General features: G+C 36.1%; 1 protein-coding gene across 3 annotated transcripts in view; it reads right to left on the bottom strand.

Moving 5' to 3' along the window:
* LOC137638528 (uncharacterized) overlaps nucleotides 1–16,362 on the bottom strand; it is a 79,373-nt gene that overhangs the window by 11,332 nt on the left and 51,679 nt on the right. The window contains exons 11-16 of one of the 3 annotated variants that reach the window (XM_068370651.1): nucleotides 13,909–13,951; nucleotides 12,603–12,967; nucleotides 5,531–5,684; nucleotides 4,836–5,024; nucleotides 658–740; nucleotides 1–34 (exon numbers count right to left, since the gene is read on the bottom strand). The exon at nucleotides 1–34 is cut by the window's left edge and continues 60 nt beyond it. In XM_068370651.1, coding sequence (XP_068226752.1) covers nucleotides 1–34; nucleotides 658–740; nucleotides 4,836–5,024; nucleotides 5,531–5,684; nucleotides 12,603–12,967; nucleotides 13,909–13,951 — 868 coding nt within the window. The remainder of the gene's footprint in view (nucleotides 35–657; nucleotides 741–4,835; nucleotides 5,025–5,530; nucleotides 5,685–12,602; nucleotides 12,968–13,908; nucleotides 13,952–16,362) is intronic. The other 2 variants (XM_068370652.1, XM_068370653.1) reach the window with 2 other exon arrangements.

The following is a 16,362-nucleotide window of genomic DNA, read 5'->3' as shown; positions in this document are numbered from 1 at the left end:
GTTTGTCATTGTTGTTTTCCAAGTCCTTGTTGATCTGTTCAAATTTAAAATAAACTTTTTCAACAAGGTAATAAGGCAGAAGTTTCAGTTCCTCCTTAAAATATGCAGTACATAAAAAAAAAAATATCTTAACTACAAATGTTACCCTTATATTGAACAACTAACTTATAGATTCCTACACTTCAACTCTGTATATGAAAAAAAAAATGGGCATGACTTGTAATAATTTCTATATCACATGACCCCATCTACTTCTTGTACAGTATTTGGTTTGATAATAAAACCTAACTATAGTCAATTCTTTTTAGCGAGGTAGATTTGCACCAACTCACAGGGGTGCCCTTTTAGCTCGGAAAAGTTTCCTGATCGCTGATTGGTTGGGCAAGATAATTCTAACCAATGAGATAACAGGAAACTTTTCCGAGCCAAAAGGGGCACCACTACAAGTCAGTGCAAAGGTGTCTCATTAAAAAAATTGAGTATAGTTATCTTTCAGTATTCTAGGAGTTCAGGAGTTCAAGTTGCTCAATTTTTTGCCAGCTGAGATAATGTACTGTAATTATTGTGGAACTATGAGATAAACAGCAAGGATAAATTTTACCATAAGGTACAGCAATAAAATAAACTTTCTTATATATAAGAAAGACTGGTTCTTACCGGTTCAATTTTTGACAACATATAATTGAATGTCTTGTCGTCTTTAGCCTTCCTCAAGTCATCTTCTCTGGCTGTGCACACACCTAAAATATAATCTTGAATAAGAAACTATTAAGCAGTCATCACAATGTAAATTTAAAAAAACATTATCATTAATTTCTTCGTCCTAATTAATTATGCAATGATATGCAGTAATTAATACTTTATGTCATGACAAAATGGAGCTTTGCAAGTTTTAGCCCGACAAATGATAAAAGTAAACAGCAGGCGGCCAGAAATATTAGGTGTAACCGCGCATGACTAATATTCTGAATCGGCTCCATTCCAAATTCTTTCTTGGCCTTGGGTTCATGCTTCAACAGACTCCTCTTGGGGTTCCCTAGACACTTTGGAATTTTGTCCTGAAAGATTTTCAAGATTAGCTATCATTCATTCACTTCCTACCTGTTTATTCTTTTGTTTTGAGTATTTGGTGAAATTTCTTAGTTTTTTTTTTTTTTATGAGGGGACATTCTTTAGATGACAATTTGATTAAGGGTACAGTATCTAGTTTTTATATTTTGAAGATTCAACTAAGGCTTGTTTCATCAGCCTAAGCTTAGCACAAATTGCATTAGTTTTTCCCGTACTGACGGTGATTTGGTGTTGATTAGTATTACGGTAGTTTAGGCCGAGTTTTAGTTAGCCTTCTGTTTTTCAGACTAAAATTTCCAAAGGAATTTTGTTCAAGCAATGCTAAAGTTGAAGGATGTGTGGGCAAGGTGTACGGTACTTTAGGTGTATGGTACTTTGGACAATTACCTTTCTTTTTTTTCAACCAGAACATATTAAGACTTTATAAATACCCAACACTTTAAACATACTTTTCTAGCTATGTTAAAACCTTGTCTCAGCTCCTCTTTGAAAACTTAAAACCTCCAAATTCCCACAATAACAGCCTTATCTTCACACAGGAAGCACTAGTTTATACAAATCAGAATCTAATTATCCCAGAAATTTCTCCAGTTGATCTCTTCCTCATTGAACACATGATCATACTAGAAAAGTTAATTTAAAGCTGCCAAATTAGGATCTATTTGATTTAACTACAGATGATCAGGCCTTCATTACCATCTACTGAAATCTTAGTTTTCCAGTCCTCATCTCAAATTGTAACACTGAACCTTACCATAGTGGCAAGGGTAAAAAAATCTATTTATTTACCAAGGCACCTCCCCCAATTTCAGGGGGTAGCCGACATTAAACAAAGGAACAAAAGGGGGCCTTTCCTCTCCAGGCTCTTCCCAGCCTGACGAGGGACTCCGCTGAGTTTGGCTGGTACTACTAGGGTGCCACAGCCCACCCTCCCCCATTATCCACCACAAATGAAGTTTCATACGCTGAATCCCCTACTGTTGCTACCTCCGGGGTCACCAAGTTCCTCCTCCTTATTGAGACAATGTAGATGGAGTGCCAGTCTTTTACTGTATTTCGTTTTACGCAGTAAAAACTTGGCCTATTTAATTCAACATTTGAATGTTTATAAATTCTTCTATTGGAACTTGAAACACCTATCTAAAAAAAGAAAAAAAATAAGTATACCTGAAAGAATATATTGCTTTGAGACTTACCGTTTTTATGAGACTACAATGCTGTACTTTCATTCACATCTGAATCATCGTCATTCATGCCACTTGATTGAATTTGAATCTACTATTCTATAGACATCGATATATGTAACAAAACAACCTGATGTTCATGTTCATCTAACTGACCCATTGAAGGTATCTAACAGTGAGACAAGGAGTTAATTGGGCATTATAGAAGAGAAAGGAGGCCAAAAGACCCCTTAAATAAAATAATATGACCATATATCATGACATAAGTTTTAGAATGAAAACAAGTAGCAGGCAGAGTGCATTCACCACTAGCACTGATAAAGCGGGAGAGGGAGGGTTAAGCCAGTGTGTCGGAGAAGTCTTGCGTTATGGGGATTATTCCAACAGAATGCCTTCAATAAAAAGTGTCATACTCTTAATAAATGTTAAACAATGACCATTCCATTTTGATCCAAGGCTGCAAAATTATGGAATGAAAATATGTCTGGCTAAATTACCTTACACTCTGCTGTAGTTAGGGTGGAATAAAAGACAGAGGCTTTAGTTAGCACAGCCTCTCTCCCTTGGAAGGAGGCTACATCTGAAATACATCAAAAGACCTCTCCAGGCACCAATAAAGAGCCATAATAAAATAGGCCCGGGGTTATCTCCTAGTGCCATTCAAAATTTTGAAGTATTTGCGTGGCTCAATGGGAACAACCAATGTAACTCGTGTTTGAAAGCCTTGAGCTTGGCTAGAATCTGGATGGTGAGACAGCCAAACAGAATGTGGTGAAAGGTAGCAAATACAAACAATGATGCTACAGCAGATAGAAAATAGTGGTGGTATGGCAGCAGTCACTGAAAATGGTGATGGTGCATCAGATGCTAGTCGGTTTCAGATATGCCTTAACTGATGTGAGGGATAGGCTCTAGAAGGCAGAGGTGGTGATAAATACAGCCCAGACTGTGATGGAAGAAATGGTTAGGGTTGAGGTGATGGAGATGGTCTGGGTTGGGGTGATAGAGATGACGGTCTGGGTTGGGGTGAAGATGTTGGTCTTGGGTGTGGTAATGAAGATTATGGTTTTGTTGGCAGACATATAAACAACCATTTAGGATAAATTTTCACATTGCTAACCGAGTTTTAAGTTGTGCTTCTTAGTTTTAGACTAACGTAGCCTAGTATTGTTTGCATTTTTCAGAGTATGACAAGTACATATTCCTTTTTTAAGTCAACTTGACAAGTATTTGGGTTTAGTATCTTATTCATGGTTTTTATCAATTTGTTTTCATACAGTAGTACTTTGAAAATAAGTGACCAGATTGTAGAATGATATTCCTAATTTGGCGGTGGGAATCGGCAGAACTTCAGAAGTTCAAACTCTTTGTAAATTTTATTTTGTTGAACAGGATGACACACATTTCATTCTATAGTTTATACATAAATGATCTATTCTAACGTTATTACTGATGACTGTTGGGAGTTGGCAAGGTGAGATAATTTTCTTCTGATTTTGATCACTGACGCATCTTTTCATTTTTTTCTTCCTTTGTCCTATATCTATTTTACTATGAAATTTGCTTGAAAAATTTTGGGTTTCTTTAATGAGCAATTATATATTTTGGTCAAACAGGAGTTCAAGAGGTTGTGGGGACACTTTTGATGACAAAATATTAAATTTTTACAAGTGTGTGGAAACTATAAAACCCTTGATGAAAGTAACAGTATGTCCTATAAACCCAAGGTAAAAAGGCAAAGCTATCAAATCAATCCCTTTTGAGTTATGGTGGCTAAGTCAAAACTAAATATCAACACAAAGCTGCTTCTATGCTCAATGGACCATTTGTATTGGTGAATGAAGGAGGTTTGGGGGCCAACAAGTCTACCAGATGAGTCATCAGCAGACATTACCTGGTAATCCCTGGTCCTAGCTTAGGAGAAGAGGCTTGGGCTCTGATCTCATGTGTATATATTAGGTCTCTCGAACATCATAAACAATGCAATGAACTGCCCCATGGATCTACCATTTAGAATGACCTCACCTTTACAATGAATTTTTGGCAAACCTGACAGTACAGTGATTTCTCTCTATATTCATGCATTACGCAATGGGACTGGTTAAATATTATAACTATTCATGCACTAGGCAATGGGGCTGGTTAGATATAACTGTCATAAAAGACAAACATGATCCAACATTCAAATTATGCCATCAACTATATTTACAATAAATTATCCTCCTTCTTGGAATGAGTAAAAATACTAAGAACCAAAGTCATAAGCATGACACTAAACTAAATGAGAAATGGAAAAACAAAAAAACCATAGAAAACTGTGTAACAGTATGTTATTAGCAAGAACAGTGATAACATTAGATTTTACTACACCACTAGAAATCAATGAAAAAAAAACCATCCCAAAAGGTTAATAAGATTTATCAATATATTCAAAGAGTATACCAAAACAAATACAGTACATTAAATACAAGATCTAAATAAAGAAAACCATTCCTTCTAAACTTCTTTTTGTAAAAGTAAAATAACCAGAACATGCAAAATTAGTGTTAATTAAATCCACCTTATGTTAGTATTACACACCAATAATTTTTTGATGAGCACAAGATTCGCCCATAAAACATATGCTGCTATCTGTTGCTGATCCAGTCTCATCTTTATCATATTCTCCTTCCATGTTTGCAAAGTCTTTGCACAAATTTGTGAAATGTTCACTCTGAAGGGTCTTAACTAAAAAGGGATATTTTTTCCCTGCCATGCAATAATCATCTGCTGGAATAAGAGTTGAAAATTACTTATAATTGGATGTCAAACTTTTACTTTCCACCTAATAATGTAACTGGAAGAATTGCATTTATCAAAACATTGTTACTGAATAGGCAAGTTCATATTATCAATGCAGAATTTGTTTCTAACGTTCAAAGTAAGTTGTTCAGCTGAAAGATGCCAGCTTGAAAAATCTAAAGACTTTCTGAATGAAATTCACCTTGCACTATATCATTTAACCTTGAACAAATGCATACATTTTAAAGGTAAACTCCAGAAGCACCAAGTAGAGTAAAAAAGAAATAAATTAATTCTTCTACAAATATTGCCTACCAATCTAAATTGTCCCCCTACTTTAATTCCCAGCTCTTTACCAAAGTGCATGGCATCTTATAATACTGACTGACAAGAAATGCACAAACCATTACAGCAGTAATCAAAAAGAATTTGAATTGAAATTGTGCTTACTATAAAAAAAAGTTACATATCGGACTCAAAGGAGACGAACATACCAAGTTCTCTCTCCTCCTTTACAGCACTCTGATCAGCTGTCTTTTGATAACATTCATTTGATATCTCATGGTTTTCTCCAGTCACTTCATCTGTAATAGGTTCGCTCTTGATTCCATGTGATGAAGCATCGTATGAATAACATCCAGGTACATTCTGAAATAAAATTACAGGTTGGATGAAATTACGCAGTACGTCTGAACTACATTTCTACACTTAAAAATGGCAAAAAATTTCTCTCTCTGACAAACAATATTAAAAGCACAAAAATTTTTAATTAAAATCATCATCTTAATACCCAACCAATGTTCATAGGCCTTACAGGTTTCCAGGAATCAAATGTTTTTGGCAAGGAAAATGGGAAACCTGAGTTTCTACCTGCATATGAATAGCTTGCCTAGGTGTTGGCCCCTCTTATCCTCAGGTGTATGCTCTTGTACCAGTACTAGCATTATTATTTTGAGCCCACTAGATTATGGGAAGGTGGGAGGATAGGTATCTATAAATTGTGTGTGTAAGTATTGCAATAACAGATTTTGCAATAAAAATTTTCTTTATTTCATTGAATCTTAACCAATATTCCCTATGTTGATTCCCATTCATTTGGATAAAAGGATAATGGTAGATGTAGCTGGATTATTTAAATCCATCTAAGTAAATTAAAACTATAGAGTATAGAGAATTCCTTGAATGCTTCTTACCTCTAATGCATTCTTCTCTTGTCACTTCTTATTGTAGCTTGAGAATGGTGGCAGGTCTAGTTTACCTCTTTGAGAATAAATGATTGGAAACACCATAGATGAGACCTAAGTGTATTAGCAAAGGTAGTAGTTCTTAAATCAAGAACTCTACCATGCAACAAAAAGAAGGGCTCTTTAAACTAAAATTCCCTCAAGAAACAAAGATACGTCTCCTACCCGCAACAATGTGTATCTCTACAGACCCCAAAAATATAAAATCCCAGCCAAATAATGGAAAAAAAAAGAGACATGATTACTGACTCTCCCTTTATTAAATTGATATGTCCCATCCAGGAACCAGGAAACCTAAGGTATGGCACAAATCATGAACAATTTATGGTCCTAAATGAAAGGTACCCAATGAAGAATTGTACCTTGAAATAGCTGTGGTACAGTATTCACAAGTTCTTAATGACATGATTCATTAAAAAAAATATGAATATACTATATTAATAGAGAAAGAACCTCTTTTTATATCATTGGCTTTTCTTAGCAAGGATAAAGAAGCTACATAAAAAAATTATTGCATGCTTAACCATGAATTTTGGCAAAGATGATAAAAAAAAATTTTGACCTAGGAACTTTATTCTTTACAAAGCTATGCTTTAACCTTTTAATAATCTCCAAACTTCTATTCAAATCAGCTTTCTGTGCTTGTACAGGGTACAGAAGCCTTTCATTTATTAATTTTCCCACTAAAGTGTTCAAAGCAGATAATATTATATGTACTGGCAGACCTAAAGTTCTGTAATAATTTTATATGAAGTCTAACAGTAAGGATAAAATCACTTGTTAGGAGAGAGTTCCACATAGCAAGACAATACTTGTTCTTAACCAACACTTTTAGCCACAAGGTCTTTAAGAAAAAAGGGTTTTCGTTGAAAGTTCTTTAAAAACAATTGATTCATTGGGCTCACAAGGGAGGCTAAATAAATACTTAAGCACTATATTTAAGTTTTAGGAGATATGTCTAGAGATAAGAGCCTTGAAAAAAATTCTGATGAAATCTCTGATGCTCAGATTATTGGCTTGATCCATTCTTGTAAGGTATATCTTAATGCAGATGTTAACATACTGTAGCAAGAAGTCTTTAGTATAAAGGGGTTCTGTCATGGGTAAACAATACTTTTAAAAGGAGATGTTTAAAAGACAAAAATATCTATTCCCAGTGTGAGCAGTGAGGCAAGACGAGATTCAACTGTGGCCCTGTTTGGGCAATCCTGTCATCTCTTCATTTTCATCAGCATTTTGGAAGTAGACCAAGCCTCGACGAAAGCGCCTGCCGTGATGAGGAAACTGTCCTGTCATCGTTCAATGATGATACTGTTGAACGAAGGCAGGCTGCAGGCAGTGTTGGCTACTTCTTGTCACAAGCAGGGAGGGCTGCCCATTTCAATTTGTCTCTTCTTCTCGGCCATAGCAAGATCTTTTAGAGACAGGCTTTTGTTGTCTGCAGGGAAGGTTAGAATCTGGCTCTATCAGACTTCTGATCTTCTCTGTTTCTTATCTTGCTAGGACTTGGATCTTATTTGCTTCGGACATAGTTTCTCTCTTGTCTTATGTCCTGTCCTACCTCTCTTGGACAATCTCTTCTTGAAGTTTATATACCCCTGTATGGGCAGAGTTAATTACAGTGGGCATCTCCCTAGAAGGCATTTTTTTTTAACAATTCTGCATCTCTATTGGCTTCCTCGAAAACGCCCACTTCGATCATGCCATGGAAGCTTCTAGAAGAAATTTCTGATGCAATCCGGATCACGTGTTAAGTCATAACAAAAGGGCAGCACGTGCCCTTCCATGATGACATATATCCTAAACAAGGATTTCCCTCAGGCTCAGTTTCTCAAAATATGCTGACTCCACTAATTAAGACGATGACATCTTGGTCAAACAGGACAGTTTCCTTATCACGACAGGCGCTCTCGGCGACGCTTGGTTTACTTCCAAAATGCTGATGAAAATGATGAGATGACAGGATTGCCCGGAATATATATTTTTGTCTTTTAAACATCTCCTTTTAAAAGTATTATGTCTACCCATGACAGGTTCCTATGCAGTCAGTAGGAGTGAAGAAATCTAAATATATCTTTCACAATTGGTAGAGATCAGGGATGACCTATTAGAAGAAAATAAGCCTAGAAACCAGTTTCAGTTCCTGCTAAAGAAAGCCTGGAAATTGGTTGATCTGTTAGAAGAGACTATATCTGGAAACTAGTTGATCTGTTAGAAGAGACTATATCTGGAAACTGGTTGATCTGCAAGAAGAGACTATGTCTGGAAACTGGTTGATCTGCTAGAAGAGACTGTTTAAAAACTGGTTTATATGCCAATAGAGATTATGCCTGGAAACTGGTTGTTGATCTGCTACAAGTGGCATGTCTGGAAACTGGTTTATATGCTAGAAGAGATTATGTCTGGGAACTGTTTGATCTGCTGAAAAGTGACTTCTGTCTGGAAACTGGTTTATATACTAGAAGAGCTTATATTTGGAAACTGGTTGATCTGCTGAAAGAGACTTTCTGGAAACCACTCTCTTTCAGGCCAAAATGAAGCTATAAAGATCATACTGGAATTTTTTGAAGTCCAGAATTTGTTCACCCCCTTCCTGATTATCTAAAACAGGGGATATCTGTAAAAATCAAGATTTGAACTGTCATATATTATGGCCTCAACTGCACTGACAATGGCAGAAGGTACAGAATCTGAAAACGGAAGACATCAGTCTCTGATTGAAGAAGGTGAAAAACAATTCCTAGTTAGGTTGCATAGTCTTTAGCAGTTTTGACAAACATGATGGTAGAAAGATCGTTTTGTGGGAAAGAGTTGATCTTTACTGTTAAGTTGTTCAATCAAAATATTCCTCTTCCCAGGAACAAGCTGTGTTAACAGGGTAACATTACTGGACTAGTTCAGCATAGTAGTTTCTGAACAAGAAGGAAGGGGGACTTGGATTTTGTTTCCAGCTACGTGTGAAAGAAGAGAGCTTTCACATTGTCAAAGTAGATAGCAGAAATGTTCCCTTGTGTTTGTTCCTCTGCTTTAATCACAGCATTGAAGACTGGCAATGGCTAGTGAGTTGAAAAGAACCTCTGCCTCTTCTTTGTTCAAAAGGGGTTTAAAATTCTCCTTCTCTTGAGTTGTACCCTAGAATTTAATCAACATGTCTGGGTTCTTGATTTCTAGGTTAAACCCAACAGAAGATGGAATCTGTTATTCCATCAAGATAGAACTCAAACTAGATTGGTAAGTACTGAGAAGAGTCGAGTCGGCAAATTTACAGTCCCATGATTCCTTTATATGAAAGAGAAGAGGTCTAGTTATTTTAATAAGTCTTACCTGTGAGTCACAATGCTAATGTCTATAAAGCTTGAGCTTCTATATCTTATAATAAGTCAAAAAAATTCTCTCCTAACACCCTCACCTCTGAAAACCACGCCATGTGATCATTGCCATAGACCACGAAGCTGAACTTGTGCCCACTGGTTCAAAAGTTCCACTTAACACATGATTTCATACTATCTTCATTGATTGTGGCCTTAAGTTCACTGCCATAATTTCCTTACTGTTTAGGATATTTGGTATAATCTTTAAATAAATTTTGTTCTTGCGGAGCCTTAGTAAAGAATTATCAAAGCATATTCTTTGCTATTTTGAAGCACACTGTATTAGTACTGTACTTTGTATCAACAAAAGTCAATGATTGATACAAACGCTGTAAATTTTCATCGAGCTGAAGTAGGTTGGGCCTTTATCAGGATGACTAGCACACATGATTAACAAAAATGTTAAAATTAATTCATACTACAAGTAGTTTGGTAAAACTAACCAGTTGTTGAGATATTAAAGAAACCGTACACCTCCCATAAAAAATCAATTTGTGATGGGGGCTATGCATCTCCAGATTTGGTAGGTTTCTCTCTAGTAGATGAATTTTAGGTACTTCTATGATCAGGGACGATAAGGATGTGAAAATGTGCATCTGACTACACAAAAGGGAACCTTCAATAGTTCCTAAGATGTGCTAAGAAAAACAAAATAAAATTTGTCTCTATGGAGGAATTTGTATGAACTAAAACACTGAGAGAGGCAAGAGAGCGTGCTAGAAATAGGAATGAATGGCGAGCGATTGTGACGCAGTTCCGGTAGGCCCTGCTGCTGCCTACGATGCCTTAGATGACCGCGGAGGTAGCAGCAGTAGGGGATTCAGCATTATGAAGCTTCATCTGTGGTGGATAATGTGGGAGGGTGGGCTGTGGCACCCTAGCAGTACCAGCTGAACTCGGTTGAGTCCCTTGTTAGGCTGGAGGAACGTAGAGAGTAGAGGTCCCCTTTTTTTTGTTTTGTTTCATTTGTTGATGTCGGCTACCCCCCAAAATTGGGGGAAGTGCCTTGGTATATGTATGTATGTAAAACATTGAGATTGAAAACATTCAAAACAAGTCTCCAGCTTCTTGATACCATGGGCACAGAACATAGTTGTAGAAGACTGGGTAAGGATTAGTAACTTCCCTAATGGATTGTTAATCAAAAGGTTCTCCATCTTATGCTAAAGAATTAATGGTTTTCAAAATTGCTGATGTATGTTGAGAAGGCTATCAAACAACCCATTAAAAGAGGATCCTTCACTTTCTTAGAAGGTCATTGTATCTTTGAGAACTTGCAGAATCTATGGTTTGTTTTGAAAAACTACAAGTGGTGCTCTTACCTGTAATTCAATCCTCTCAAGCCTCTACTGAAAGCTAAGAGCTGATTGAACAGTTGTTCAGCAGTTTACTGCAAAAATCAAAGTGAAAACATAAAGAACAATGCTAAGACTGTCATAAGTACTGACATTTGTGGATGAGAGCTGTCAACACTTGAGTAAGTTATTAAAAACAGGAAAATCCTCTTTTTTCCACTTTCTCTTGGTGAAAGCTAATACTAGCATGCACTTCAAACATAAGCATATTGGGAAAATCTATTGCAATTATAATATACCTCTGACATTTAACTCTCTAATCTTTAAAAGCTAATAAAAGATGTCAACTAATAAATATAGTCCACATTAAAAAAAAAAAAAACAGTGCATCTTACAATCAATATTGGACTACTTGAATGGATGCACTGCATCAGTGGAGGAAAACAACAGACCCTTTAACTCTCCCCAGCTGCCAATACAGACCCATGGGCCCAGCAGTTACAGATTTTAAAAATGACTTCTCTCTCATAATGATTAGTAAATAACAGTTTAAACATCAATGGGAGTTTAAAACATTGCCATCAATGTGATGTGCTGGTTTAAAACATTCTACAATGATAAATTATTGTAAAAGTTCAAATTAGTATCCACTGTCCTGATATCATAAGCTTTCATTTTCAAAGTTAGCATACAAATTTCCTCCTACTGCTAGTGAGCACCAAGGATAATATTCTTCCAAGGCATCAAAGGGGTAGTTTTTTTTTTTTTTTAACGTGGTCTTGTAAATTTCTTTTAATATCATCCTTTGATCTGTTTAGAATTCTTCAAGTTTCATTTCTATTCTCTAACTTGACAAAGATATTATAGAGTAGTGTAAGTTAAAGAGACTACTGCAACACATTTCCAAGCTTTCATAGGTCTTACCTGTAGAATTTGTCAGAGAGAGATAACAAATGGAGCAAGGAATAGTTGATAGATAAGACAGTTAAGTGGAAAGAAAAAACACTGAATAAATGAAATATAAGAGAGCAATGCTGCTGGGGGGAGGGGCAAAAGGATATTATATCAGTTCTCCCTTTCCTGTGGATAGACATGAATAGAATTGTATCCATTCTATTATATCCCCGGATAGGTCTTCAACTATCCCCCTTCCCCTTATTTACAGGACTTGGGCTCTCTTCTGCCCTTCACTTGGCTATCTATACTTCCAAGCCAAATCTATTAAATTCTTCAAAGAAACAAATTCTTCCACCTATTCCTGATGGTCTACATGGGCATGTCTAATTACTCTAAGAGTATGCTACAATAATCACACATTTCAAGCAGTACAATTCATATAAAAAAACTTCAACACAGCAAGAGCTCGTTAAGTCAGAGAGCTCCCAATGTGGGAAGGTACATAACCAAACCAAATTTTTCTATTGTTTTGTGATTGTGCTTTTATCTTTGTTTATCCTCATTTTGCATTCTTTAATGGCCTTTTACAAACCAAATCAGGAGGATGATGCTCATGGGAATATTAAAAAATCAAATGGGCAATCATTCTATAGAAGTAATACGCATACATGCAAGTGATACCTAGTCTCCTTTAGTCTGACTTAGCAAGTTCTTGCAGTATTTTCCTTAGTTCTTAACAACACTACTGTTACTACATACCGTAAGGAAGGTTGGTAACCTAGGTCGACGGAGTGGCTTATTTAATTTGACAGGTTTACGTGAAGCTTTTTGTTTTATATCATCACTGACATATTCTTCCCACAACATATTCTGTGGATCTACATTTTCCCCAGTCTTCACTGGAGTTGTTCCATTAATCCTATTCTGGTTTACTTCAACTCTTTCCTCTGCATTAGGACTTGTCAAAATAAAGCCACGCTGGTTATCAGAAGTTTCTCTATAATCGTCTTCATCATCAGCAATATTACCATTTGTCAACTGTTCTACTTTGACATTGCAGACGAAAGAGCTGTCAGCTTCCGCCTCAGTTTTTAATGTGATAGATGGATCTTGGTATGCTGAAGCTGAAAAGAAAAGGACAACTTGGCTACAAACAAACCATGAAATAAGGATGAAACCATGCTTCTTTGTTAAACAGAAGACTCGCAATGAGAATATCTCTTGCCTTATCATATAAGGATTCAGATCGTGTATCTGAAAAATACTCTGCATAAATATTACCTATCTAACAGAATGATTTATGTGATCTAATATGGAGGGCAAATACCAAGAATCCTTACCCCAAGTATTTTATTTCTAAAATTAAAATTTGTGAATTATCTATTTGCCCTGATGGGCATACAGCAGTGAGGCTAATGCCTAACTACCTCTGGGGTTTGGGTGAACCTTATGTATATTTATAAGTAACAACCTTGTTAGCTATTTGAAAATATAACTTTATAGACATACAGAAACAGTATTATACTGCATATTCCAACACAAGCAAATTAACTAGAAAAAGAACTTATCCTCCTTATTCATTCTTAATAGATCAAGTATGATTGATCTATGGTGTGGTTAGGCCCCAATAACAGCCGATCTGTTTTGAGTCCATAAAAGCCAACATATAAATTTGGTACAAATGGATAGCCAACTTTAAAGAAAAGCATTTATAATAAAGCTTGAAGAGTAAAATCAAATCATAAAATATTCAATTAATTTCTGTGATATTCATTGAAGAGAGATATAAAACTATGTAGAAACTACATCAAGTGTTTAAGGACCACGTCTCATTTAAATTTAACTAAAATGTGAGTTAAATGAATGAGTGATTTTCTCATTGTCATTCATACGAAAAATTAATGTCTCATATCGCCTTTTTTTTGGGGGGGGGCATACAGTACAGTAACAACAATTTGTTGATGATATATGGTAACTGATTAGCAATTTATTTATCAGACTAAATATTTGAAAACTAACACGGATTTGATAAACATCTTTTCTATAAATGACAATAAATACTTACAATTTTTAGATGCTTTCTGTTTTCTACTCTCCTCCATCCTCTCCTGGAATAGAAAAGTTTCTTAACAATATGCTGCAATCTAATTCAAGTACCAGGGTATACCAAAAAATGCAATCAATACATATGACTTGAATGTCTTAGCCTTTTCTAATGAAGAATGAATCTTTTAATAGGGACAAAAATTTGTTTAATCAGCTCTGCTGAAAGAGATCTTTCACTTGCAACTGATTCACAAATTGCTAAAAAATAAAATAAATATCAGTGGTTAACCCTTTTACCCCCAAAGGACGTACTGGTACGTTTCACAAAAGCCATCCCTTTACCCCCATGGACGTACCAGTACGTCCTTGCAAAAAAAATGCTATAAAAATTAGTTTTTCATATTTTTTTATATTTTTTTTCAGAAAATTCAGGCATTTTTCAAGAGAATGAGACCAACCTGACCTCTCTATGACAAAAATTAAGGCTGTTAGAGCAATTTAAAGAAAATATACTGCAAAATGTGCTGGGAAAAAAATAACCCCCTGGGTGTTAAGGGTTGGAAATTTCCAAATACCCCGGGGGTAAAAGGGTTAACTAGAGGTTTCTAGATTACAAATAATTATAAAAATTTTCATGTAGTTCAATGGTAAATTTTTTTTGATAACTAGCAGATGTCTGCTAAAGCTAATAAAGAATAGAAATGTGATCAAGTGGTTATTAAACTGCATCATAACAACAAGCAGTTTCTGATGTCTTATTTGGATCCATAGAAAGACTGTTTGTTTAGGACAGGCTTCCTTTCCAAACCAGCAGTGTACATTACTTATAGTATGATGCCTCAAAAGAGGTTTTACTGTACTTACAGCGTGTCTTGCAATGAACAATGTAAACAGTACTCAAAACAGGGTATTGTACCAACCGTATGTCACACGATCGTACATAAATTATTTTGTATATATAATGCTTGTATCTGAGCTCTTCCCTCGCACTAAAATGAACCTGAATAATCATGTCTCCGGTTTTCCTCTGTAACATTGTCTGTCTTGTGAACATGAAAAATCTTGTTGCTTTGAGATTTTTTATATAAAGGAGAGTGTTCTTTAATAAACTAACTCGGTTGATTGCAGCCTGCCTTTGAGTCGCAACCTTTCTCTCGGCCCGTCACAGTATCATGCTAAAAGTGAAGTAAACAGACTACATAGAAAGATGCCCTTCCTTAGATTACAATACAGTACAGTAACCCCTCATGCTTCTGTGTTTTCCTTAAATGCACTAAACTGTAAATAACATCGCAAGTGTGAGCATGTGCTTTACTTTACAAGAGCTGTATAGGGAAAGAATGAATAGTGAAACAATAGCGAATCCCATAAAAATGGAATGGAGAAAATGGGGATTAAAAAATGTTATTTTTATTAATAAAATAAATTTTTGAATATACTTACCCGATAATCATGTAGCTGTCAACTCCGTTGCCCGACAGAATTCTATGGAGGGATACGCCAGCTATCACAATACTAGAAGGGGGTGTATTTACCAGCGCCACCTGTGGCCAGGTACTCAAGTACTTCTTGTTGACACCTCCTCAATTATTCCTCGGTCCACTGGTTCTCTATGGGGAGGAAGGGAGGGTCGATTAAATCATGATTATCGGGTAAGTATATTCAAAAATTTATTTTATTAATAAAAATAACATTTTTCAATATTAAACTTACCCGATAATCATGTAGCTGATTCACACCCAGGGGGGTGGGTGAAAAACCAGTGTACAAGACTAAAGGATAGCTAAGTATCCCGTATTTCATATAATCAGTTATCCACAATAACAATGAAATAATAAGTACCTGGTAAGGAAGTCGACTTGAACCGTTACTCTGCCTTTAATAAGATCGTCTTCCTTACTGAGCGCAGCGTTCCTCTTGGGAGGCTGAATCAACTCAAAGGTGCTAAAGTATACAGGGCTGCAACCCATACTAAAGGACCTCATCACAACCTTTAACCTTGGCGCTTCTCAAGAAAGAATTGACCACCCGCCAAATCAACAAGGATGTGGAAGGCTTCTTAGCCGACCGTACAACCCATAAAAAGTATTCAAGAGAAAGGTTAAAAAGTTATGGGATTATGGGAATGTAGTGGCTGAGCCCTCGCCTACTACTGCATTCGTTGCTACGAATGGACCCAGGGTGTAGCAGTACTCGTAAAGAGACTGGACATCTTTGAGATAGAATGATGCGAACACTGACTTGCTTCTCCAATAGGTTGCATCCATAACACTCTGCAGAGAACGGTTCTGTTTGAAGGCCACTGAAGTAGCCACAGCTCTCACTTCATGTGTCCTTACCTTCAGCAAAGCAAGGTCTTCTTCCTTCAGATGAGAATTTGCTTCTCTAATCAGAAGCCTGATGTAGTAAGAAACTGAGTTCTTAGACATTGGTAGAGAAGGCTTCTTGATAGCACACCATAAGGCTTCTGATT

The sequence above is a fragment of the Palaemon carinicauda genome, chromosome 3 (assembly GCF_036898095.1).
Source record: "Palaemon carinicauda isolate YSFRI2023 chromosome 3, ASM3689809v2, whole genome shotgun sequence".
NCBI lineage: Eukaryota > Metazoa > Arthropoda > Malacostraca > Decapoda > Palaemonidae > Palaemon > Palaemon carinicauda.
The sequence above is the reverse complement of the archived record's forward strand: the minus strand, read 5'-3'. Positions and strand labels throughout refer to the sequence as shown.